This window comes from Bufo gargarizans, chromosome 10 (genome assembly GCF_014858855.1).
Source record: "Bufo gargarizans isolate SCDJY-AF-19 chromosome 10, ASM1485885v1, whole genome shotgun sequence".
Taxonomy (NCBI): domain Eukaryota; kingdom Metazoa; phylum Chordata; class Amphibia; order Anura; family Bufonidae; genus Bufo; species Bufo gargarizans.
The window spans coordinates 51,270,635-51,298,048 of record NC_058089.1 but is presented as its reverse complement, the minus strand read 5'-3'; the positions used below and the strand labels follow the sequence as shown (position 1 = coordinate 51,298,048).

The 27,414-nt window shown below is 47.0% G+C and overlaps 1 protein-coding gene across 1 annotated transcript in view; it reads left to right on the top strand.

Annotated features, from left to right (window-relative positions):
- Positions 1 to 5,819: 5,819 nt before the first annotated feature.
- TCP11L1 (t-complex 11 like 1) overlaps positions 5,820 to 27,414 on the top strand; it is a 41,247-nt gene continuing 19,652 nt past the window's right edge. Inside the window, 4 exon segments of the mRNA XM_044269689.1 lie at positions 5,820 to 5,996; positions 15,099 to 15,235; positions 16,101 to 16,233; positions 22,944 to 23,064. Coding sequence (XP_044125624.1) covers positions 15,103 to 15,235; positions 16,101 to 16,233; positions 22,944 to 23,064 — 387 coding nt within the window. The 5' untranslated portion in view covers positions 5,820 to 5,996; positions 15,099 to 15,102.

The window sequence follows — 27,414 nt, the reverse complement described above, 5'->3', positions numbered from 1 at the left end:
GACCAGGACCATGATGTTTAACTGGCCAGGGCACGTATCTCAGGTGAGACGGTTTTATTGCAACCTATCTTTATTTCACACATTTTTTATTAGAAAATTATAGCATACAACATCTTCCATAGTGTCATTACCGCACAGTATAATTTGCTCATCACATTACAAGTATTCAGGATAGAAGACATTGGATGAAAAGTTTTCATGTATATCAAAGAAAGAAACAAGGCCGTGAAAGGACGACCAACAAACAAACAATGATAAACACTGCGCCACATTTGAAATCAAGCAGTAGAATTGAGGCATGAATCCCCTACACTTGTAGATCTGGCAAAGATGGATAGTGTTTGGATAGATGACGCCCATTTTCGCCACCTGGCGCTGACACCTGATATACGGCACAACTATTTTGCGATCAGTAGTTCCATGCCATAATTATAGTGGACTTTAGCAATGATTTCTGGTATGGTTGGGATGTCCTTACTCTTCCACCTTTTAGCTATTGCAACTCTTGTTGCTGTTAGTATATGAAAAGCAATAGTGAGGTCCGCTGACTCTAAACATTCCAGCTCAAAGGAGAGCAATGCTATTTCCGGGGACATGGGGAGCGCCTTCCCTATTACAGCACCTATAAGTGATAATATGTTGGACCAGAAACAGTTGACAGCAGGGCAGATCCACCAGATATGCATTAAGTTGCCAACTGCTGATAGGCATCGCCAGCAAACATTTGAGGTGGTTGGGTATATAATGGATAGGCGATAAGGGGTATAATACCACCTATAAAGGAGTTTTCTTGAGGCCTCCAGGTGGTCGACACACTTCGAAGTTCTAGAGCTCAGGGAAAAAACAAAGGCCCAGTGTGCTGGCGCAAAAGTTTTATTTAAATCTTTCTCCCATTTAGTCTGGAACGGGAATTTTGATATAGTAACTGAAAGCTGCAACCCCCTATAGGCCTCAGAAATACCTCCCTTCCGTATTCTGGGGTTCTGGAAATATGCAGCATACATAGAGGAATGCGTGGAGTGTGCAATGTTCTTGGATGCTAGGCGGTGGCGTAATTGAAGGTACAATCAGACCACTGGACTTGATACCGCTTTCAAGTCTGTGAACGATATAAGAGCCCCATTGGTTAAAATTCGGGACACTGAAAGGATTCCTTTAGATTCCCATTGTGAGAAATCAGTATCCGGCAAGCAGGCACTGAAAGCTGACAACGGAGCATCCATAATCCTGAGTGGCAGAATTTTTGGGATAAGGGGACACTTGGTCCACAACGACATTCCAGCTTGACTAGTGATAGATGGAGATCGAGGGGGCGTTTTGGAAAGTAATCCCTGCCAAAGTAAGTGCTGCAACGAGGGTGCACGAGTTAGGCTAGTTTGCATTTGTACCCATTTTTTCGCGGTGTCATTAATCCACCAGCTTTTGAGTTGGTCGAGCACAGTAGCTTGGTAATAGGTAAGAAGGCATGGACATCCCAGTCCCCCCAGTTTAACAGGCTTGTATAGGATATCAGCCGCTACTCTCGCCCTTTGTTTTTTCCATATAAATTGTGATCTAAGGGCTTGGAGCGAGGCAATATATCTGCGAGGCACAATGACAGGCAAGTTCCTAAATAAGTACAAAATCTTTGGTAAGAGAAACATTTTGGACGCAGCAATTCGGCCCAACCAGGAGAGAGGGTATTGCGAATAGGCCACTATGTCATGTTTAATTTGTGCAATGATAGCGTTGTAGTTAAAGGGGTTGTCCGGGTTCAGAGCTGAACCCGGACATACCGTTAATTTCACCCCGGCAGCCCCCCTGAGCCTAGCATTGGACCATCTCATGCTCCGATGCGCTCCAGTGCCCTGCGCTAGATCGCGCAGGGCACAGGCTCTTTTGTTTTAGTAACTTCCCCCCGACAGTGTGTTCGGTGACGTCACCGGCTCTGAGGGGCGGGCTTTAGCTCTGCCCTAGCCGTTTTACTGGCTAGGGCAGCGCTAAATCCCGCCCATCAGTGCCGGTGACGTCACCGGGGTTCCTGTCAGCCCCATGAAGAGCCCGGTACGTCACCGGAACTCTGAAAAATGCCTTTGCCCTGCGCGATTTAACGCAGGGCAAAGGAGAGCATCGGAGCATGAACTGCTCCGATGCTCATGTGAGGGGGGCTGCCGGGGTGAAAATGGAGGGCTGTCCAGGTTCAGCTCTGAACACAGACAACCCCTTTAAAGGGAGTCTGTCACCACTTTTTTGCATGTTAGACCATTAAAATAGGGTTATTTGATCCAGCAAGAACATAAAAACGGTACCTTTGTGGTCGAAAACGGACTTTTCAATTTGCAGAAAACGAACTTATAAGATAATTTTCGGAGCCCTCTCAAGTGCCCAGGGCGGTCTCTCAATCCTTGGAGCCCCAGGCTGGCACCTCCTAACGGCTGATAACCCCGCCCTCCGTGCGCCTCTGCCCGCCCGTTTACTCCCCTCCCCTGGTCCCTTTCCACTGCGGCTGTGCGGTAGAAATCGTAGCGGGCGCATGCGCAATGCGATGCCCGCTCCTGGCAGGGCATCGCAATACCTATTGCGCATGCGCCGGCTAATCGCCGTTTAGCCGGCGCATGCGCAATAGGTATTGCGATGCCCTGCCAGGAGCGGGCATCGCATTGCGCATGCGCCCGCTACGATTTGTACCGCACAGCCGCAGTGGAAAGGGACAGGGGAGGGGAGTAAACGGGCGGGCAGAGGCGCACGGAGGGCGGGGTTATCAGCCGTTTAGGAGGTGCCAGCCTGGGGCTCCAAGGATTGAGAGACCGCCCTGGGCACTTGAGAGGGCTCCGAAAATTATCTTATAAGTTCGTTTTCTGCAAATTGAAAAGTCCGTTTTCGACCACAAAGGTACCGTTTTTATGTTCTTGCTGGATCAAATAACCCTATTTTAATGGTCTAACATGCAAAAAAGTGGTGACAGACTCCCTTTAACAGACTGGAGGTTACTTAGGGGGAATGTGAGGGATATACCTAAGTAAGGAATACTTCCTTCGGCCCATTTGAAGGGGAATTTGGCTGAGATGGCACTTTTGGTATCTAGCGAGAGCCACATTCCTAGTATAAGCGATTTATGAGAATTAATTTTATAGTAACTCACCCGACTAAACTGATCAATGATATCTGAGACCGCTGTTAAAGAGGTTAAGGGATCTTTAACTGAAATAATGACATCGTCCGCGAAAAGGCCTATTTTGTGTTCTGTTTCACCAATAGTAATACCTTTAATGTTCGGGGATACCCTGATTTGGTGAGCTAAAGGTTCCATCATTAGTGCAAATAGGAGGGGAGAAAGGGGGGCACCCCTGTCTTGTGCCATAGGGCGAGGAGAGGGCTCCCGAGGAATATACTCTGGCCGAGGGTTTTGTATTGCAACCTATCTTTATTACAGAACCCCTTAAATGAAAAAGCGTATCAGTGGTCATTAAGGGGTTAAAGATGCAATTTTTAACTCACAGCGATTTAATGGGTACTTCAGATGTGTGCATGTTCTATAGGAAAACAAAAAAAAAACAACCACCCCTCAATCTGTGATCTCCCGTGGTGCAAAATGCCTCATCGAAAAACAAAGAATGTCTAACGATTAGGCCTCATTCACACATCAGTGTTCGGTCAGTGATTTCTGAGCCAAAACCAGGTGCAACTCTAAACACAGGACAGGAGCAGATCTTTCCCTTCTACCTCATGTCTGTGGAGGCTCCACTTCTGGTTTTGGCTCACAAATCACTGATGGAAATCACTGACCAAACACTGAAGTGTGAACGAGGCCTTAGGGATGAGCGAATCAACTTCGGATGAAACATCTGAAGTAGGTTTGCATAAAACTTATTTTCAATACTGTACGGAGAGGAGCGCTCTGTACAGTATTAAAATGTATTTGCTCCGATGAGCCAAAGTTATTAGTTTGTGAAGTTATTACTTCCGAAATTGATTTATACAGTAAAAATCTATTTCCCGAACTCGGTTCGGTTCCAAGTGGTACCTTGGTATTTTACAGTAAAAATTAATTTATTAAGTTATTACTCGAAGTCTCGCAAGACTTCGCTAAGTAATAACTTCGGCTCATCGGAGCCAATACATTCTAATACTGTACAGCGCTCCTGCTCCGTACAGTATTAGAACAAAGTTTTATGCGAATCGACTTTGGATGTTTTCATCCGAAGTCGATTCGCTCATCCCTAATAATCAGCATCAAATCGTCTGATCTGATATGAAATGGTTAAAATGCATGTCAGATTAGCATAAATGCTTGAAATGTAGGATCCGTTCTTTTGTTGATTTTTTTCTACGGAAACATAAACGACGCTGTGACACCGGCGTTAGCCGTATTAGTCTCAGTCTGATAGGAATGTAGCCATTGTGGGTGTTTATGAGCTGTCAGGAGCTCTGAGATGAGCGCTGTACATCCAGCCGCCAGAACAGCACCACGCTGGCTCAGTGTAACATGGAGACAGATACTCTGCATCCAGGGTCAAATGTAACCCTGTACAACAAATATTGCTGGTATCTCATCGGCAAGGCCGGTATTTTAGTGGCCCTGCCGGAGCCGTATTTTTTATTTTATTTTGTTTATTTTTTTTCTTCTACCAGCAATATTACTTGCTGGTATTTTTCTACGCGGCCTGTTACTGATGGGGAACATTGCTCGCACTGCGGGGAACATTCACTGCTGACTGGATGTGCAGGACCTGAGAGACGTCATCACGGCTGGAGCGCAGGTTCACCGCAGCGCAAGAAAATGGAGGAGGGGAGTGTTTTTTTTTTTTGTAGAAGCAGCGAAGGGGGCATTATTCATACTGGGGGGCACGAATGGGGGCATTACTCCTACTGGGGGGGGCACTACTCCTTACTGGGGGGCACTAATGGGGGAATTATTAATTTTGGGGGGCACTAATGGGGGCATTACTCTTACTTACTGGGGTGCACAAATGGGGGCATTACTATTACTAGGGGGCACTAATGGGACATTACTCTTACTGTGGGGGCACTAATAGGGGCATTTATTCTGGGGCGCAGGGGCACTAATGGGGGCATTTATTCTGGGGTGCAGGCGCACTAATGGGACATTACTCTTACTGGGGGGCACTAATGGGACATTACTCTTACTGGAGGGCACTAATATTATTGGGAGCCACAGTATGAGAGCAACTTAACACCCCAAAGCCACGCCCCCACACACCCTTGGGGGTGTGGCTTAACTTGGCCAGTATATTTTGTTGGGAAAGGTGGCAACCCTAGTAGGGGCCTCACCAGCACCACCGCTTTTGGGGGCAATCTGTTACACATCCAGGACTTCCAGGTCGTTCCTCACATACATTCTCACTCTGACCCTCCTATAGCAGGGGTAGGCAGCCTCCAGCTGTTGTGAAACTACAACTCCCAGCATGCACACTTGCTCTGCTCTTCTCAGAACTCCCATAGAAATGAATGGAGCATGCTGGAAACTGTAGTTTCACAACAGCTGGAGTGCTGACACCCCGCTGACTGTTAGAGCATGATGGGAGCTGTAGTCCTGAAGCAGGATGACATACACGCGCTAAGCGCTACAAACACAAGCTCCCAGCATGGAAGAGGTAGCGACCCTTCAGAGAGAGACCTATCAATCATAAGCAGGACACGCCCCTCGGCCACTCATCCCTACAGCTTCTGCCCCGCCTCAAATGCGCGCTTATTCTCTTTTCGTCCACGCCCGCCGCCGCAAGTCACGCCTCTTGTCACTCGAGGCCCCGCCCCGGCACGTTCTGGGCCAAAACTCCTTCGTCATCTTGGCTTGCAAAATGTGAAACTACATTTCCCAGCAGCCCCGGGAGCGGCTTCCGTAAACAGAATCTGCTGGAGGCTGAGTGGGCTGCTCCCTAACGACTGTGACTTGCAGCATTGTGCGGCTCCAGCGGCGGGAGGTTACCCCCTAGTATGAGGAGCAGAGGGTGACACCCCTCACTGACTGCAGCTGCCCCCGGCTATTCTCACTGCAGGTAAGTCACTCCTTCGGGTCAGCCTGTGCCCAGCCTCAGTGGTTATTTCCCATGGGTGACCACCAGTGTGGCCTCCATTGCATGTCCTACACAGGTAGTCACCCAGCTTTTTCAGTATGCTGAATGGCATTGTAGCCTAGACCCATCCCCCACCTCTCCATGGGCAAAGTCTGGAAAAGCTGGGTGACATCCATTATAGTAATCGCCAGGGGAACCCCCATATAGAAGAGAGAGATCTGCATTGGCTGCTTGACGCCCGCCGAGATGTCACCCGCAGCAGCCACATGACCTCATAGATGTCACCCTGGAGGCCCGCCGTGGCGTCACCCTGGAGGCCCGCCGTGGCGTCACCCTGGAGGCCCGCCGTGGCGTCACCCTGGAGGCCCGCCGTGGCGTCACCCTGGAGGCCCGCCGTGGCGTCACCCTGGAGGCCCGCCGTGGCGTCACCCTGGAGGCCCGCCGTGGCGTCACCCTGGAGGCCCGCCGTGGCGTCACCCTGGAGGCCCGCCGTGGCGTCACCCTGGAGGTCCACCGTGACAGGAGAACGATGAAGGAAAGTGAGTAATTATTGCCGATCATCTGCCTGTATAAGGCGATCCCATGCGAGGACGGGGGTCCTGCGTCCCCTTTATACAGGAGCGGTGGTCGAGCATGGGCAGTGCACATGCTCGACCACTCCTCTAGTCATACAGGGACACAAGAGGTTGGACCTCCACTGATCAGACACATTGGGGGTCATTTATCAAACTGGTGCAAAGTAGAACTGGCCTAGTGGAAGCCTAGCAACCAATCAGATTCCTCCTTTCATTTTCCAAAGGAGCTGTCCAAAATGAAAGGTGGAATCTGATTGGTTGCTATGGGCAACTCAGCCAGTTCTACTTTACACCAGTCTGATAACTGACCCCCATTACCTTCCTGTGGGTAGGTGATACATTTTTATGGCCTATCTTTAGGCTTGTATTAGACCGGCAGATAACGATTATAGATCGAAGATTTGGCGACTCGTTGACAAACAAAAGTTTCTCACTCGTTCAATTTCGTTCACGTTAACGACATTCGGTACAATATTGGCTCTGTGTAATATAGGCTTTAGGGTCTGTCTGCCATGTTTGATCGGTAAGGGTCTCAGCATGGGCCCCGGACAGTCAGCTGAATGAAGCCCACCCCGGCCCTTTTATCGTGTGCTTGGTAGAACACCTGAGCCCCGGTCAATACCACTTACAACCTGTGGACAGGTGAGGCGCTGTTTTTGGAAAAAAGGAGCCATGTTTTTCTGATCATGCACAATTCCTTCTATGCGGAGTCCAGCCTTTTTTCCTTTTTGGACCTCTCCTCCAGTCAGACGTTTATTCCTGACATTTGCCATAAATCAGGCATGCCCAACCTGCGGCCCTCCAGCTGTTGCAAAACTACAACTCCCAACATGCCTGGACAGGCTACAGGTATCAGGGCCTGCTGGGAGTTGTAGTTTCGCAACAGCTGGAGAGCCGCAGGTTGGGATATCACTGCCATAAATGTTTCAAATATGGAAAACCTCTTTAAAGGGATTCTGTCCCTATAAAACGGCTTGCGCTGACTCATAGCTGTGATTCACCTGATTGAGAAACAGTTTTTCTTCTGTTGATCCGAGGCTCCGTTCCAGAGTTATTATACTTTTTCTTAGAATGCAAATTAGGCCTTTGGTGCAATAAGGGCGTCACCAGTGCTACTTGTTGCACCCAAGCTCCACTCCTTTCTGTGGTCAGCCCCTCTCTTGCTGCTTAGCCACTACCTGGCCCTGTCAATCAAAGCAGCGATGGAGGGGCTAGCCACAGAAAGGAGTGGAGCTTGGGTGCAACAGGAGCACTGGTGATGCCCTCATTGCACCAAAGGCATAATTTGCATATAAAGAAAAAGTATCATAATTCTGGAAAGGAGCCTTGGATCAACAAAAGATAAACGGCATTTAATCTGGTGAACCACCGCTATGGGTCTGTGCAAACAGCTGGATAGGGACAGATTCCCTTTAAGACAACTTATCCCCTATCCTGTATATTCTGGATGTATATGTAGGTTGTTGGGGTGAGGTATATGCCAAAACCTGCTAAGTGCACAACCGACTTATTACCTAGACATTGCTGCTCTATTTCAACACTAAGGGTCCTGTCCCCGCTGCTTCCGGTCCCCTTTGGACCTCAACGTATCGTCCATCGTCACGTGGGCCGCTTCAACCATTCACAGGCCTCAGCAGTCACATGATGCCTGAGGACACGCCCCCACTAAAGCCAGTGAATGGTGGGGATTGGTATAGCGGCAGGGAGGGGACTATCAGCGCTGGTGACTAGGTAAGTACCTCTCTTTCTATAGGCAGAGCAGACCTGGTCACACAACTATGATTGTGTTGGGGGTCAGACAACCGCTTTAATCTGACAGAATCCTCAGTCGGCTCCATCAGACTGAAATTACAATGTCTGCCCTGGAGTACCGGATCACTAGGCCTCGTTTACTGTAACCAACACAACGAAATCAGCCTTCAACCAATCACATCACAGCTTTCATTCTTCCACAGCAGTTTGTAAAATGAAACCTGAGCTCTTATTGGTTGCTATGAAGTCTTACTTGATTGGTCTCCTCCTGTATGGGAATGAAACCTTCCCAGACACCTGATGTACCTGTGTGCCAAATTTCGTGATTGTAAATGCGACGGTGGGGGTTCCTTTAGCGGACATACACACACACAGCTTTATATATTTATCTATCTATATACACGTATGAAATCGGACAGCACTCCAAGACTTGAAAAAAACGTGATATCTTTATTCACCCATGTGGAACTATATATATATATATATATAAAAAGGTATGTATGTATGTTCCGCGAAAACTCAAAAACGCAACCATCCATTTCAACCAAACTTGGTAGACCCATCCCTTGCGGGGGTCTCAGCTCTCTAGGACGTACCGTTCCCGAGATATTCCTACAAAATGACCTGCATTATCCAATACAAGTCTGCCAGCCTTCTGCCATACACAGTCACATGTCCCTTATCAGCCAATAGAAGCTCGCAGGTCCTACTCCAGGTTGCCATAACAACTGATCACCAGTTTTAGCAGTTCGCAGGTCCTGAAAGATTCAGTCATATGACGTATAATGGCACAACTACACTGCTACATGCATGGGGGGGGGGGGGGGCAGGGGCCACTCTTAAAGGGGAGGCCACTGTGGGGTTCACCATTAAAGGGGCGGCCACTGTGAAAGTCACTGTTAAAGGGACGGTCACCTTTAACCACCTCAGGACCGCCGTACGCAGGATTGCGTCCTGGCGGCGGTCCTGCTCTTCTGGGTGGACGCATATACGCGTCCTCCCGCGAGAGCCGAGATTTCCTGTGAACGCGCGCACACAGGCGCGCGCGCTCACAGGAACGGAAGGTAAGCGAGTGGATCTCCAGCATGCCAGCGGCGATCGTTCGCTGGCAGGCTGGAGATCCGAATTTTTTAACCCCTAACAGGTATATTAGACGCTGTTTTCATAACAGCGTCTAATATACCGCCTACCTGGTCCTCTGGTGGTCCCTTTTGTTAGGATCGACCACCAGAGGACTCAAGTAGGTCAGTACACTACACCCCCCCCCCCCCGTCACTTATTAACCCCTTATAAACCCCCGATCACCCATGATCACCCCATATAAACTCCCTGATCACCCCCCTGTCATTGATCACCGCCCTGTCATTGATCACCCCCCTGTCAGGCTCCGTTCAGACGTCCGTATGATTTTTACGGATCCACGGATACATGGATCGGATCCGCAAAAAGCATACGGACGTCTGAATGGAGCCTTACAGGGGGGTGATCAATGACAGGCGGGTGATCACCCATATACACTCCCTGATCACCCCCTGTCATTGATCACCCCCCTGTCACTGATCACCCCCCCTGTAAGGCTCCATTCAGACATCCGCATGATTTTTACAGATCCATGGATACATGGATCGGATCCGCAAAACACATGCGGACGTCTGAATGGAGGGTGATCAATGACAGGCGGGTGATCACCCATATACACTCCCTGATCACCCCCTGTCATTGATAACCCCCCTGTAAGGCTCCATTCAGACGTCCGCATGCGTTCTGTGGATCCGATCCATGTATCCATGGATCCGTAAAAAATCATGCGGATGTCTGAATGGAGCCTTACAGGGGGGGTGATCAGTGACAGGGGGGTGATCACCCCGATTACCCTGATCACCCCCTGTCATTGATAACCCCCCTGTAAGGCTCCATTCAGACGTCCGCATGCGTTTTGTGGATCCGATCCATGTATCCATGGATCCGTAAAAAATCATGCGGATGTCTGAATGGAGCCTTACAGGGGGGGTGATCAGTGACAGGGGGGTGATCACCCCGATTACCCTGATCACCCCCTGTCATTGATAACCCCCCTGTAAGGCTCCATTCAGACGTCCGCATGCGTTTTGTGGATCCGATCCATGTATCCATGGATCCGTAAAAAATCATGCGGATGTCTGAATGGAGCCTTACAGGGGGGGTGATCACCCTGATTACCCTGATCACCCCCTGTCATTGATAACCCCCCTGTAAGGCTCCATTCAGACGTCCGCATGCGTTCTGTGGATCCGATCCATGTATCCATGGATCCGTAAAAAATCATGCGGATGTCTGAATGGAGCCTTACAGGGGGGGTGATCAATGACAGGGGGGTGATCAGGGAGTCTATATGGGTGATCACCCCCCTGTCATTGATCACCCCCCTGTCATTGATCACCCCCCCCCCCCCCCTGGTAAGGCTCCATTCAGACATTTTTTTTTGGCACAAGTTAGCGGAAATTTTTTGTTTGTTTTTGTTTTTTCTTACTAAGTCTCATATTCTACTAACTTGTGTCAAAAAATAAAATCTCACATGAACTCACCATACCCCTCACGGAATCCAAATGCGTAAACATTTTTAGACATTTATATTCCAGACTTCTTCTCACGCTTTAGGGCCCCTAAAAAGCCAGGGCAGTATAAATACCCCACATGTGACCCCATTTCGGAAAGAAGACACCCCAAGGTATTCCGTGAGGGGCATATTGAGTCCATGAAAGATTGAAATTTTTGTCCTAAGTTAGCGGAAAGTGAGACTTTGTGAGAAAAAAAAACAACAAAAAAAATCAATATCCGCTAACTTATGCAAAAAAAAAAAAATTCTAGGAACTCGCCATGCCCCTCATTGAATACCTTGGGGTGTCTTCTTTCCAAAGTGGGGTCACATGTGGGGTATTTATACTGCCCTGGCTTTTTAGGGGCCCGAAAGTGTGAGAAGAAGTCTGGGATCCAAATGTCTAAAAATGCCCTCCTAAAAGGAATTTGGGCCCCTTTGCGCATCTAGGCTGCAAAAAAGTGTCACACATGTGGTATCGCCGTACTCAGGAGAAGTTGGGGAATGTGTTTTGGGGTGTCATTTTACATATACCCATGCTGGGTGAGAAAAATATCTTGGTCAAATGCCAACTTTGTATAAAAAAATGGGAAAAGTTGTCTTTTGCCAAGATATTTCTCTCACCCAGCATGGGTATATGTAAAATGACCCCCCAAAACACATTACCCAACTTCTCCTGAGTACGGCGATACCACATGTGTGACACTTTTTTGCAGCCAAGGTGGGCAAAGGGGCACCTTTCGGATTTCGCAGGCCATTTTTTACACATTTTGATTGCAAGGTACTTCTTACACATTTGGGCCCCTAAATTGCCAGGGCAGTATAACTACGCCACAAGTGACCCCATTTTGGAAAGAAGACACCCCAAGGTATTCCGTGAGGGGCACGGCGAGTTCCTAGAATTTTTTATTTTTTGTCACAAGTTAGCGGAAAATGATGATTTTTCTTTTTTTTTCTTTTTTCCTTACAAAGTCTCATATTCCACTAACTTGCGACAAAAAATAAAAAATTCTAGGAACTCGCCATGCCCCTCACGGAATACCTTGGGGTGTCTTCTTTCCAAAATGGGGTCACTTGTGGGGTAGTTATACTGCCCTGGCAATTTAGGGGCCCAAATGTGTGAGAAGAACTTTGCAATCAAAATGTGTAGAAAATGCCCTGCAAAATCCGAAAGGTGCACTTTGGAATATGTGCCCCTTTGCCCACCTTGGCAGCAAAAAAGTGTGACACATCTGGTATCGCCGTACTCAGGAGAAGTTGGGCAATGTGTTTTGGGGTGTCATTTTACATATACCCATGCTGGGTGAGAAAAATATCTTGGTCAAATGCCAACTTTGTATAAAAAAATGGGAAAAGTTGTCTTTTGCCAAGATATTTCTCTCACCCAGCATGGGTATATGTAAAATGACACCCCAAAACACATTCCCCAACTTCTCCTGAGTACGGCGATACCAGATGTGTGACACTTTTATGCTGCCAAGGTGGGCAAAGGGGCACATATTCCAAAGTGCACCTTTCGGATTTCACCGGTAATTTTTTACAGATTTTGATTGCAAAGTTCTTCTCACACATTTGGGCCCCTAAATTGCCAGGGCAGTATAACTACCCCACAAGTGACCCCATTTTGGAAAGAAGACACCCCAAGGTATTCTGTGAGGGGCATGGTGAGTTCCTAGAATTTTTTATTTTTTGTCGCAAGTTAGTGGAATATGAGACTTTGTAAGAAAAAATAAAAAAAATAAAATCATCATCATTTTCCGCTAACTTGTGACAAAAAATAAAAAGTTCTATGAACTCACTATGCCCATCAGCGAATACCTTAGGGTGTCTACTTTCCGAAATGGGGTCATTTGTGGGGGTTTTCTACTGTTTGGGCATTGTAGAACCTCAGGAAACATGACAGGTGCTCAGAAAGTCAGAGCTGTTTCAAAAAGCGGAAATTCACATTTTTGTACCATAGTTTGTAAATGCTATAACTTTTACCCAAACCATTTTTTTTTTGCCCAAACATTTTTTTTTTATCAAAGACATGTAGAACAATAAATTTGGCGAAAAATTTATATATGGATGTCGTTTTTTTGCAAAATTTTTCAGCTGAAAGTGAAAAATGTCATTTTTTTGCAAAAAAATCGTTACATTTTGATTAATAACAAAAAAAGTAAAAATGCCAGCAGCAATGAAATACCACCCAATGAAAGCTCTATTAGTGAGAAGAAAAGGAGGTAAAATTCATTTGGGTGGTAAGTTGCATGACCGAGCAATAAACGGTGAAAGTAGTGTAGTGCCGAAGTGTAAAAAGTGGCCTGGTCATGAAGGGGGTTTCACCTAGCGGGGCTGAAGTGGTTAAAGAGGTGGCCACTGTGAAAGTCATTGTTAAAGGGGCGGTCACCATGGAAGCCACTGTTAAGGGGCTGCCACTGTGAAAGTCATTGTTAAAGGGCAGGTCACCGTTAACGGGCGGCCACTATGAAAGTCATTGTTAAAGGGGCGGCCACTGTGAAAGTCATTGTTACAGGGACAGTCACTGTTAAAGGGGCGGCCACTATGAAACTCACTGTTAAAGGGGCGGTCACTGTTAAAGGGCTAGCCACTATGAAACTCACTGTTAAAGGGGCGGCCACTGTTAAAGGGGCGGTCACTATGAAACAGCAAACAACATGTCATAGTTTTATTCCGGCCGTCTCTTGGCATGTTTGCCGTGCTGCCGCCGGACCTCCAGGCCACCTCCATTATAGTCAATGTGGCCGGAGTGGACTTCTAGAGGCAGCACGGATCCGGCGGGTAAACAGCCTGGCGGAGAAGGCTGCCGCTAATGTGCAAATGCGTAGCACATCCATATGTCGGAGTCCAGTGTATTGGGCTGTACAGACTGTACGATGCCAGCTACACGGAAGCGATGCAGACAGTCACGTGTACCTCTGGGGATCTCTCTGGCAGGAATTTGGCATTTAGATTCATCTGTTGCCAAAGTGAGACAATAAAGTTCTCATCACATGGTGTTTGGTTAACCCCTTAGGATCCGTCCCGTCGCCACACAAACTAAGCCTTAAAGAGGTCGTCCAACCAAAATTAAACATTAAAGGGGTTTTCTAGCCTGCAGATATTACTGACCTGTCTTCAGGATAGGTAATCAATATCAGATCAGCGGGGGTCCGACACCCCACATCTCCACCGATCTGCTGTCATTGAAGTGAATGTGAGCTGAGCTGCAGTACCCACAGCCACTACACGGTGGACGAGCCTTCTGCTCCCGTCTTTGTCCGGGGTTGGGGGTCCAACACCCAGCACTCCACTGATCTGATATTGATGACCTGTGACCTGTCCTGAGAATAAGCAAACCCCGTATATAAAAAAACAGAAGAACGGGCAGCACTCCAGAAAATAAAATAAAAAAGAAATCTACTCACCCATAAGGCAATGCGACGTTTCGGCTCAGTGCTAGAGCCTTCCTCAAGCACTGAGCCGAAATGTCACATTGCCTTATGGGTGAATACATTTCGACCTGGGGGAGATGATGTTCTCTTCCCATTCACATGACTGCTACAGCCAGTCACTGGCCTCAGTTCTTGCACATGTTACTACTGAGGTCAGTGACTGGCTGCAGCAGTCATGTGCCGCTTCTTGCCCCAGTCACTGCTGAGGCTAGTGATTGGCTACGTTGGTCACGTGCACTTGGAACGTCTTCACTTCTGATCCGGCTGGGGCGGGAATTTCAAAAGGTGAGTTGTGTATGTTTTTTGTTTTGTTTTTTTGTTTCTTTGTATTCAGATTGCATGCCATGATAGGACAGTATGCAGCAAGCTCCTACTAAGATCCCCCTAGTAGTGGCTGCAGAAAGCCAGGATTTTATGAATTGACTTCTGGGGTTTTGGGGCCTTGTGTCAGGGAAACAGAGCAACAACCCCTATAAAGATATATTAAGAAAGGAATCCTAAAAGCATCATGTGGATGAAGGTCGGATCAGCTTCTGCTCTACCTCAGCACCCAGACCCCTACCAGTCGCTAGAACACGGGGACCGAAGTGCTAGGTGGCCCATAGAAATGAATGGAGGGCGGCTGCACAGTGCGCCCTCCGCCACATTCCCCGCTCCGTTCTCGGTGTATCCTAGCGATATGCCCACCATTATCTGTGATGGTAATACCCATTTAATGTCTTACCTTTGTCTTTGCTTGATATTTTAGGACCATGCCTTTTGAACCAGATAAATCGCAGCCTGCAGAAGAATCCTCAGATGACCCCAGCCACAGCGCCGATGTCACGGACAAATCAGTGCGGAGGAGAACCCGACAGAGTCCACACAGGGGGAACACCCCACAGGGTGAGAGTCACTTTCCTCCCAACTAGGGCCATTTGTAAAAGATGCTAAAGAGGGTATGTCCCTCTGTTACTCCTACTGAAAATGTATGAATGAATTGACCAACTGGGTGTTACCATTCCCCTGTTCAGTGTGGAGTGTCACCGTACATTCTGACACTGTCCATCCAATGATAAGTGTCCAGTTGTGTCAAGTCACACTGTAATAATAAGAGGAACGACAACCCCTAGCCGTCTGTTTACTTGAGGGTACATGCACACGTTCAGGATTCATGTGCGGAGCATCCGCACTGAAATCCGCAAATCTGTGCGGTCAATCCACATCAATTGATGAAGAAAATCCGGTCAGGAAAAATAAAATAAATTGACATGCTGCGGATTTTAAAATCCGCACCGCAGGTCAAAATCCGCATCGTGTGCACTGAGAATTTTCTGCGCGCAAGCCTGATTGTGTGCATTTAGCCTAAAAGTTTTCAGAAGGAATAACTGAGCAGCGGCTCAACACAGTTTTCTGAGAAAGGATGCTCCAGATTTGTTACTTTGTGGACTATAGGCATTTATTGAAATAATTGTGTCAGGAGACCCTCCTTTTGTATTTATGGCCTATTCTCAAGATTGGCCATGACATTCCGATCAGCGGGGGTCCGACCTCCGGCGCTACAGTCTGTTTGCTAGCAGGTGAAGTTCCTGGATTGAAATTGCCCCTTGACTATATTTATTTTTTATTAAATGTACTTTTTGTTTTTCGAGTGTGGAGATGCACGTAACATACGTCACTGAATAAGCCCTTCTAATCTCTGTATTGTTTGTATGCCAAGCAGTAGGCTGTCAGCCTGGAAACCATATTGACTTCCTTGTGTGTCTTGCAGCCAGCCCTCCTCGCTTTGTGTCAGTGGAAGAACTGATGGACGCAGCCAAAGGGGTCACCAACATGGCTTTGGCCCATGAGATCGTGGTCAATGGAGGTTTTCAGATCAAACCCATGGAGTTGCCTCAGGGAAGGTAGGATGTGATGTCATCAGACCACGGTGCTATCTACACATACAGCTCCTGAGGACCAGGGAAGTTCTTGGGCTCAATGAAAGTATACATTAAAGGGCCCAACCAACAATCATGCTTAATTTTATTTATTTTTTCTATTGGGCCTCTCGGGCTCCAGGACACAGGTGCCACTGCTGTTCTTCACCCCCTATAGTTACCCATCGGCTGAGGACGCATTGCTCTGCATCTCTGTAACTGATAATGAACTTTTCTGTAAAATAGTACTGATAAAACCGAATTTTTATAAATATGTAAGCACTCAGTACTTTCAATATATTTGGAGTTCAGTTGTGTCTTCTGGTGTCTACTGATCATTCTAGATGATAGATCAGAGAGTGGAGAGGGAGGATAGCATCCATCAGAGCTAGTGAAGACAGCAGCATCCTGGACACACAGATCCAGCATGATTAAGTCTGGAGTTTCATGTCTGAAACTACGAGCAGGATGCTTCCTGACTATCTGGAGGTCCGAACATTAACAAATGAAGATTGCAGGCTGAAACCTAGGGCAGCTTTTTTTTTTTTTAGGTCTATACTAACATATGTAGAAATCATGTTTTCCATGTCAAATATGTCCATAGCCTTTAAAAGGGGTTTTCCACTCCTTTTTATATTGATGGCCTGTCCTCAGGCTAAAACATCAATATCTAATTGTCAGAGGTCCAAAACCCAATCAGCATTTCAGGAGTAGCTCCATCCTTTGTGTACTACACTACGGAAAGGATGAAGCTACTCCTGCAAATGCAAATGAGCTTCTAGGAGCATGGGGGGGGGGGGGGGGGGGGTGTTACACCAAGAGGCTCTGCTCCATGCACCGGTAGCCTGCTCCATGCACCGGTAGCCTGCTCCATGCACCGGTAGCCTGCTCCATGCACCGGTAGCCTGCTCCATGCACCGGTAGCCTGCTCCATGCACCGGTAGCCTGCTCCATGCACCGGTAGCCTGCTCCATGCACCGGTAGCCTGCTCCATGCACCGGTAGCCTGCTCCATGCACCGGTAGCCTGCTCCATGCACCGGTAGCCTGCTCCATGCACCGGTAGCCTGCTCCATGCACCGGTAGCCTGCTCCATGCACCGGTAGCCTGCTCCATGCACCGGTAGCCTGCTCCATGCACCGGTAGCCTGCTCCATGCACCGGTAGCCTGCTCCATGCACCGGTAGCCTGCTGCAACAAAAACAAGAAAACATTGCTGACAAGGAAACTTGAAGCAGGATGCCGGCGGATGGAGCAGTGCGTGCTCCTTGGAGTGTCAGCCTTCCTGAAGGCCTGGTCCACGTGCACAGTTAGGAGAATGAGCTGTAAGCAGCCAACTTCCTGGTGCCGTTCTTGTGCCAAGCAGGAGGGCACGTTCTGCATCGTAAAATGGCATTGACGGTAATAAAGATGCCTTTGTTCTGAGCCAGGGGAGGAAATGTACTGCTGAAATGGAAAGTACGTTTAAGTAGCTGTGATTTAATGTGGGTATCTTGACATTTCTTCACATAATTAGTTCCTTATTATGCAATACATTCTGTAAATTGTGTCACTTTCACTTATGTCTACTTGGTCTGTTTGCAAACAAACCATTATAGCTGCCTCCGTGCAAAGCATGCTGGGAGTCGCGATTCACCAGAGCTGGTGCTGGACGTGTTGCAGATCGCCGATCTACTTTAAAGGGCATCTGTCAGCAGATTTGTACCCTCTACGACACTGGCTGACCTGTTACATGAACACTTGGCATCGTATTTTAGTGATCTGGATGAATTAAAACTTAGCTTTTATTCTAGCTCTTATAAGATAAATGAGATTTTGTTCCTCAAAATGAAAGTAAAGAGGTAGGTAATCGTAGATTGCTCACAGTGTCCCACGATATAACGGGGCTTGTACTGAGGGCAATACTGAAATGTCCACAAGGGCAAAATATGAACTGGCTGATGTATTCCAAACGTGATGTTTCAAGGTCTAGACAATTAGGGTGGTACACATCAGTATTCAGGCCACAGGTGGTCAGGTTTGGTGCACACAGGCGCCAATATCTGACACGTCAAAGTGGACATATAACAAGTATTAAACAACAAAAAATCTATATGCACAACGACAAACACAACACAAATAATGACATGGATGTATGCGTATATCCGTGTTACATACTGCACACTCACACATCCACAGCATATAGGTGCACGGCGGCACCGCTTGAGAAAAAAGACACACCACCAGGTGTCCTACCGTACAGGTTTGATGTACTCCAGGTACCTGTGTTCTTGATGTCTTTATCAGGCAGGGTGGTCCTTTTCGGCAGTTGGAGGGTATTGGAGGGAATAAAGACGATGATATTTCTTTTCTATCCCTAGAAGGCCCTCGCAGCCCTACAATAAGCCTCCAAAACTAGCCACGGGGTGTCCCACTAGTTGGGCCCCCGTCCGGAACCTAACCCTGGAATTGTGGTCCCTAAAAAGGCCCTACAAGGATCCCTACATGCACGTTTCTGGGGTAGGGCAATGAGCCCCTCCCCTCATCAGGGGATATAGTTTCTAAGGGCCGGAAAATACAAAAAGAGAGTCACCAAAAATGGTGACTCTCCTATAGAGTAAGGCGCACAGGTGGGTGTGCAACCGGCAATAGGAATGAAGGAGAGGAGACAGGTAGATTAAAGTTTCCTCCCTTCTGTCACTAAAGTGGAGCGCACAGATAGGTGTACAGCCACAGTGTAAAGTGGAGCGCACAGATAGGTGCACAGCCGCAATAAAGATAGAGAAGGGGGACAGATGAAAGCGCCCCTTGTCCTCTTAAAGTGCACAGGTTGGTGCCGCAGGCATATGTCTTACCTGGTCTGGAGGTGTACGCGTCCGCTCTTTTGAAGGTTCGCGCCGAGGTATCGGCACGTCGCACGCCATGATGACGTCATTCCTTCCCTTAGTGCGGCGGCAGGCAGTGATGACGTTTTGCCCTTACTTTGCGTATCATGCCCATACGCCGATTGTGCGCTGCGCATGCGCGATAGTACGCGTACATTATGTTTCCAATATCATCGCATTAGTGCCTGAAATGATGTATCCAGGCCATAATGCACAAGGATAATTATTGGATTCCAGTATACAGCCTCCATAGGTCAATGTTTATATTTATATTATACCAGCAGACCATCATACTGGTAACTTCACTCTTATAATGGGGCTGCATTCAAAAAAGGTGCTGTTGTTTTATTTATATGTCGTTGATCAGATACTACTATCAGCGACATACAAAAGAATAAGAAAGATAGAGTATACATCAGGCGCCAGACAAATTAGTATATGTTGTGCAGGCGCACTGTGTAGACCTACAAATATAGAAATACGGACAAAGCATAGATATATGTATTTTCTTGTCCGTATACACGGGCGTATTGATATATAAGCTCCGTATAGGGGTGAATCTGTGGGCAGCGGAACACGTGTCCAACGGATTCACTCAAACACCCTGATATGGGTATACAACATGAATTATTTAGTGATATTTATTGCGGTCTTGTTGATTGCATTTTTTAAAACAGTGGTTTTTAAAAAATGCAATCAACAAGACCGCAATAAATATCACTAAATAATTCATGTTGTATACCCATATCAGGGTGTTTGAGTGAATCCGTTGGACACGTGTTCCGCTGCCCACAGATTCACCCCTATACGGAGCTTATATATCAATACGCCCGTGTATACGGACAAGAAAATACATATATCTATGCTTTGTCCGTATTTCTATATTTGTAGGTCTACACAGTGCGCCTGCACAACATATACTAATTTGTCTGGCGCCTGATGTATACTCTATCTTTCTTATTCTTTTGTATGTCGCTGATAGTAGTATCTGATCAACGACATATAAATAAAACAACAGCACCTTTTTTGAATGCAGCCCCATTATAAGAGTGAAGTTACCAGTATGATGGTCTGCTGGTATAATATAAATATAAACATTGACCTATGGAGGCTGTATACTGGAATCCAATAATTATCCTTGTGCATTATGGCCTGGATACATCATTTCAGGCACTAATGCGATGATATTGGAAACATAATGTACGCGTACTATCGCGCATGCGCAGCGCACAATCGGCGTATGGGCATGATACGCAAAGTAAGGGCAAAACGTCATCACTGCCTGCCGCCGCACTAAGGGAAGGACTGACGTCATCATGGCGTGCGACGTGCCGATACCTCGGCGCGAACCTTCAAAAGAGCGGACGCGTACACCTCCAGACCAGGTAAGACATATGCCTGCGGCACCAACCTGTGCACTTTAAGAGGACAAGGGGCGCTTTCATCTGTCCCCCTTCTCTATCTTTATTGCGGCTGTGCACCTATCTGTGCGCTCCACTTTACACTGTGGCTGTACACCTATCTGTGCGCTCCACTTTAGTGACAGAAGGGAGGAAACTTTAATCTACCTGTCTCCTCTCCTTCATTCCTATTGCCGGTTGCACACCCACCTGTGCGCCTTACTCTATAGGAGAGTCACCATTTTTGGTGACTCTCTTTTTGTATTTTCCGGCCCTTAGAAACTATATCCCCTGATGAGGGGAGGGGCTCATTGCCCTACCCCAGAAACGTGCATGTAGGGATCCTTGTAGGGCCTTTTTAGGGACCACAATTCCAGGGTTAGGTTCCGGACGGGGGCCCAACTAGTGGGACACCCCGTGGCTAGTTTTGGAGGCTTATTGTAGGGCTGCGAGGGCCTTCTAGGGATAGAAAAGAAATATCATCGTCTTTATTCCCTCCAATACCCTCCAACTGCCGAAAAGGACCACCCTGCCTGATAAAGACATCAAGAACACAGGTGCCTGGAGTACATCAAACCTGTACGGTAGGACACCTGGTGGTGTGTCTTTTTTCTCAAGCGGTGCCGCCGTGCACCTATATGCTGTGGATGTGTGAGTGTGCAGTATGTAACACGGATATACGCATACATCCATGTCATTATTTGTGTTGTGTTTGTCGTTGTGCATATAGATTTTTTGTTGTTTAATACTTGTTATATGTCCACTTTGACGTGTCAGATATTGGCGCCTGTGTGCACCAAACCTGACCACCTGTGGCCTGAATACTGATGTGTACCACCCTAATTGTCTAGACCTTGAAACATCACGTTTGGAATACATCAGCCAGTTCATATTTTGCCCTTGTGGACATTTCAGTATTGCCCTCAGTACAAGCCCCGTTATATCGTGGGACACTGTGAGCAATCTACGATTACCTACCTCTTTACTTTCATTTTGAGGAACAAAATCTCATTTATCTTATAAGAGCTAGAATAAAAGCTAAGTTTTAATTCATCCAGATCACTAAAATACGGTTTCAAAGATTCATGTGAGTGATTATATGCAAATAATCTATATTTAAGTTTACTTTAATGAACACTTGGCAGCTGAAGGCATCTGTGTTGGTCCCATGTTCACATGTGCCCGCATCGCTGAGAAAAATTATGTTTTAATATATGCAAATGAGCCTCTAGGAGCAATGGGGGCGTTGCCATTACACCTAGAGGCTCAGCTCTCTCTGCAACTGTGTCTCCCTCTCCATTTTGATTGGAGACACAGGGATGATGACGTTTAATCTGTCTGGTTCTGTGAATAAAACTGCAGAGGGCGTAGCAGTTGCAGAGAGAGCAGAGCCTCTAGGTGTGACAGCAACGCCCCCATTGCTTCTAGAGGTTCATTACCATATATTAAAACATCATTTTTCTCAGCAATGCGGGCACATCTGAACATAGGACCAACACAGATGCCTTCAGCTGCCAAGCGCACATGTAACAGGTCATAGAGGGTACAAATCTGCTGACAGATGCCCTTTAAAGGGATTGTCCTCTCCTCAGGATAGGCCATCAGTATATGATAGACAGGGGTCTGATACCCCGCACTGTTCTGTGATGCCTCTGGTGCTGGAAATACGCAACTCCATTGTCACATATCACTAGGACACGTCATTAGTTTGATAGGTGGGGGGACGACCTATAGGACCCTGAGAATGAAGGGTCCACAGGGCTGATTCGGTGTGGTTGTTCCTTCCTGTCTTCCCTGCCACCCACTATGCATGGAACAGGAGCACAGCTCCGTACAAGTAAATGTGGCTTTGTTACAGTTCCCTGCACAGCGGTGCGCCTGGCCATTCGGGCACGTGAAGAGGACGCAGCGCTGTGGCATCTACATTCTCAGAACCTGGGGGCGTCCCAGAGTTCAGGCCCCCAACTGAGCATAATCATCTCTTTACAAGATGGGAATACCACACTGAATATTTGCAGAAGTATAATTAGCCAGACAGTTGCAAATGTTGGTGCTGGAACTGAATTAACGCTCCCAAAGTCTTTCTACTTTCACGGCGGCGTTCTGGGCTAGGTAAGCTCTTCAGTGCCGTCGCTGCCGCCTGACGAGCTACTCTGCAGGAATGTATTAAGACAACCTCAAAGACGCTCCTTGCTATAATGAAAGTGAATGAGGACCCATTCACTTCTGCTGGAGCAGGGAAATATGCCGACACCGTCACGCTGGTCACATGACAACGTTTGAATCTCGAGACCTCGTCTCAGCCTGATGAATACTTGTAGTCGCCCAGTTACGGTTTTTCTCCTCCATCTTTTGCTGTGGGCAAGGGTTGTCTTCATGTCTAATGTTCAAACATGTTTTAAAATATATTTTTCCCCCTTTTTATTTTTTGCAGCCTAGAAAGAACCGTTCGGGACATCGTCCATAAAGCGTTCTGGGATTGCCTGGAAGCGCAGTTCAAGGAAGACCCGCCTGTGTATGATCATGCCATCATATTACTGGGAGAAATTAAAGAGGTAATAGTCATGTTACCTGTGATGTTTTATAGAGTAAATTTAAAGGGAATGTGTCGCCCAAAACATTTTTCTGCCAGTTAAAACCAGATGGCGACACATTTCTTTTTTCTTCATTTTTCTTCTTTTTTCCAATCTGGTTTTATTTTCCAATTACAGATTTCTTTTATTTTTTTTAATTCTATTTCCTGAACATGATTTTGGGGGCGGCCATCTTGCCGCAGCATTTAGAAGGCATTAAGAAAATTGCTTTACGGCAGCCACATGTTCCATAGACACCATGGTCTGCTGGAGACCTCATTGATTTCTATAGAAGAGTTTTCCAGGCATTGTGGCTTTCCGTTTGTGAGAAAGTAGCCTAACTATGTGCCTTCCACATGTAATAATTCTGGAGCATCTATCCTTATGACTTTATGCTGTGCCACTCCTTTATTATTCCTGTTAGAAGTTATGAAAGAATTACTAGCAGTTTGCAGTGAAGGTCCAGAGGGGTGTTGCCAGTTGGGCGTCTGTCCCTGCACAGTCTGGTATTATTCAGTCTATACTGTCAGTGTCAGACTGTGCAGGGACACACCCTCAACTGGCAACACCCCTCTGGACCTTCACTGCAAACTGCTAGCAATTCATTTATAACTTTTAGCAGGAATAATAAGAATAAGAATAGAGGCTCCAGCATTATCATTACATGGAGGATGCAAGCAGTTGCTAAAAGAGACATCTCAGGAGAGGAGACGGGTCGTCTGTAACATGCATTATTTATTGACTACTGATAAATGCTCAGACTAGACCACAGCAGAGTGCAGAAAACAGAAGATCTAAGGGCCTTGAAAGGAGCTGCTCGATCTCCCAAGATCAATTACAGGAAACTCACAATTCCCTAAAATAGTTTTATCAGAACTGCCCACTTCACACGGGTATCTGGAGTAGTCCGATTTTTGTCCAATGCGCACACTGCAGGCTGCCATAAATGTCAGACTGATTTAATGAGAATTTGAAATTCCTATAGAGGATAAAAAAAAAGATTGAGATTCCTCAGTGGTTGATAACTTTTTTAATGGTTAAATTAAAAGATGATGAGACACAGTTAAAGAGATAGAGTAGATCAGGGATAGGCAACCTTCGGCACTCCAGCTGTTGTGAAACTACAATCCCCAGCATGTTCCATTCATTTCTGTGAGAGTTCTGAGAAGAGCACAGGAAGTATGCATGCTGGGAGTTGTAGTTTCACAACAGCTGGAGTGCCGGAGGTTGCCTACCCCTGGAGTAGATGATTGTCGGGAGGGAAGTGTTCCCTCCCATCAATCGCCTGCTCGCTGGAGGAGCAGACCGCTGCTATTACATGCAGCGATCTCCTCCTCAGTATAGGGACATCGCTAATGCAACGCTCGTCCCTATACCGTCTCATTGCTTGCCGCCAGCAGAGCGCCTATTACACAGCGCGATCTGCCGCCGGCAAACCAGTAATTTTTAACATGTTAAAGGGGTTCTCTGGGCTTTTAATATTGATGACCTAGCCGATCAGCTGTTTGAAGAGGAGGCGCGCGCCGTGCCAGCGCCGCCTCCTCTTCATTGTTTACCTTCTCGCCGTCGCCTCTGCAGCGGTGAGCAGGTGTAATTACACCTAACCGTCCCATTCATTTCAATGGGACGGATCGCTCCTATACAAGTGTATAGACGCCGCCTCTTCAAACAGCTGATCGGCGGGGGTGCTGATCTGATATTGATGACCTATCCTGAGGATAGGTCATCGATATTAAAAGCCAGGAGAACCACTTTAAAAGCTCCCAATGAACAAGCGGTTAATCAGTGGCAGTATTACACTGCCAGATGATCACTATCGTATGAACGCTCGTTAGTGATCATCATAACCATAATCTCCCTATTTAATAAGGCCTTAGGAGATGTAGAAGGACATAAATCCATGAGACACATTCATTCCTGACCTCAGTGTGTGGAAGGTTGTCATGGACTTATTCCTATATTCTCTTGTTGTTCTGAGATTTTGAAATTCCCTTTTTAATATCAATACAGTAATATCAATATTAATTGGTTCCCGGACGACCATTGTATGTTGAAACCATTGTAAGTTGAGTAATCAGTTCCAAAGACCCAAAATGTCCTCCAAGATAAGAGAATTTGAAGATTTAAGAAAAATAAGCAGATAACTAAGACTGATAACACAAGTCCTTACAGATAACAGTCAGGAGTAGCTGCTAACTAGTAACTATCCAGCTATTCTACCAGAGAGGTGGCCTTGTTTGGTTGGATCTGAGGCTGAAGCATTGTAGGTTGAGTCTGGTTTCAACTTACGATGGGTCAGAAAAGTCCATTGTATGGTGAACATATTGTATCTTGAGAGATCGCTGTACTTTCATGTCTGATGTTGTGATCATGACTGCAGAAGTGTTTAGGTACAGGAAAACTTTACTTGAAATATGGATTTCAAACGATATAGCATTGCTGTGCCCATTGGGGCTCACAATTTAAATTCCCTATTAGTATGTCTTTTGGAGAGTGGGAGGAAACTGCAGCACCAAGAGGAAACCCACCAGAACATGGGGAGAACATACAAACTAGGTGGAAACGAATGTCCTCCACATGCAGACAAGTAGACTGACTGCACTACATACATATACTCCATGTACAGCTCCTCCACCAGCCGATGCATATATATATATATATATATATATTTTCTAGACACGATCAGAGCTGAGATGACTTCTAGGTATAGAGGAAAGCCACCAGTGTCCTCTTCTCCCCAGGACCTACTGTCTCAGAGTTGCTGCAGGGACCCCCATATTCAATCATCTGGTAGCATCTTGCTGCTGTGTGAGCAGGTGATATTTGAATGTATCCATACGGTGGGCCCCCAAAATACATTTCTACTGGTGGGCCCTAGGCACCCCAGTCTGACACGGATCATAGTAATGCCCTTACAAAGCTAAGCTGCAGTGTAAAGCAGGACAAACATCAGTGCATGAAGCTGACACAGAGACACTTCCTGTCCGTGAGTGCACACAGCAGGACATGGCGGCGTTACTCTGTGTCGGTGACTGAGAGGGTGAAGATTCAGGTTTATCTGCAAAGCTGAGAGAGTAGAACTCTGCATCAGAACTGGGGGTTCAGCACTGGAAATAAGGGGTTCATTTCACACCCAATACACATTACTGACAGCACAGTCACTACTCGCCTAAAGTCACTCTCATCATCCTCTACACTGTCACTTGCGAGTTGCTTGCAGAGGAATGAAATCCCGACTCCCGTGGCACAGGACACTAAAGTTTCTCTGCTGGGCGCTAGGCAAGCCAATCGGCAGCAGGCTCTGCTAGCACCGCTAATGCTGATTGGCCAGGCCAGCGCCCAGCAGCGAGACAACATAGAGTGCTATTTCGGGACTCCAGCGGGTGCAGAGGGAGCCACTGATGATGTGCTGAGTAAAGGGGGGCCCCGATGACAGGACAGAGGAAGCAGGGAGCTGGAAAGCAGAGCCTGAGCCCCGAACAGGGACTCAAGACAGGAGCGGGAATTAAGTGTAATTAGGAGGCGGGGCCTTTTGTCCAAGACCGGGCCCCCTTCCTCCAGGGGCCCCAAAGCAGCTATGTGGTCTGCCTCTGTTGGAGGTACACCGCTGACTGTATCTCCTTAATTTTTTATTTTTTTTTGCAGTATAATATGTATATTGCCCCATTCAGACAACCGTATCCGTTTTACGGTCTGCACATCGCTGATCCGCACAACATATGGATGTGGTCCATGTTACATCCACATTTTTTTGCGGACCCGTTGACTTCAATGGGTATGTGGTCCGGAGATAGTTTCCCTCAATACAAAATTTTCCCCTGTCCACAGAATATCTGGGACCACCGCTGATCACGAGAACTGGATCCTGTGTCCCCTTATAAATGAGATGGCAGGTCGAGTGTGCGCATAGCTACTGTGTTCTCTCTATGAGACTGCTGGAGGATCCCCATTCTCATGATCAGGGGGGACCCAGCCGTCCCCACTGATCAGATACTTATCCCCTATCCTGTAGGTAGGGGATAAAAATAAATAAGCTGAGCTGTAAAACCAAGAAAGCCCATCACCATCTGATCAGCAGGGGTCCGGCACCCGATCCAGATGTATCAAAAGAAAAAGAGAAGAGAGAGGACAGCGCCTCATGTGAGGTGTTGCAAATAATAATATCGTATATGGAGTTGTAGTTCGCTCACCAGAGCGTGTTGTGAGGAAGTCACAACAACTTTGAAGACCTCGCTGGTATATATATTCCGTCCAGCATACAGGGTCTTGGCTGCAGCCTGGGTTCCTGTCTGCGCCCAAAAGATGGGTGCTGGAGTTGAGTTCAGACGAAAT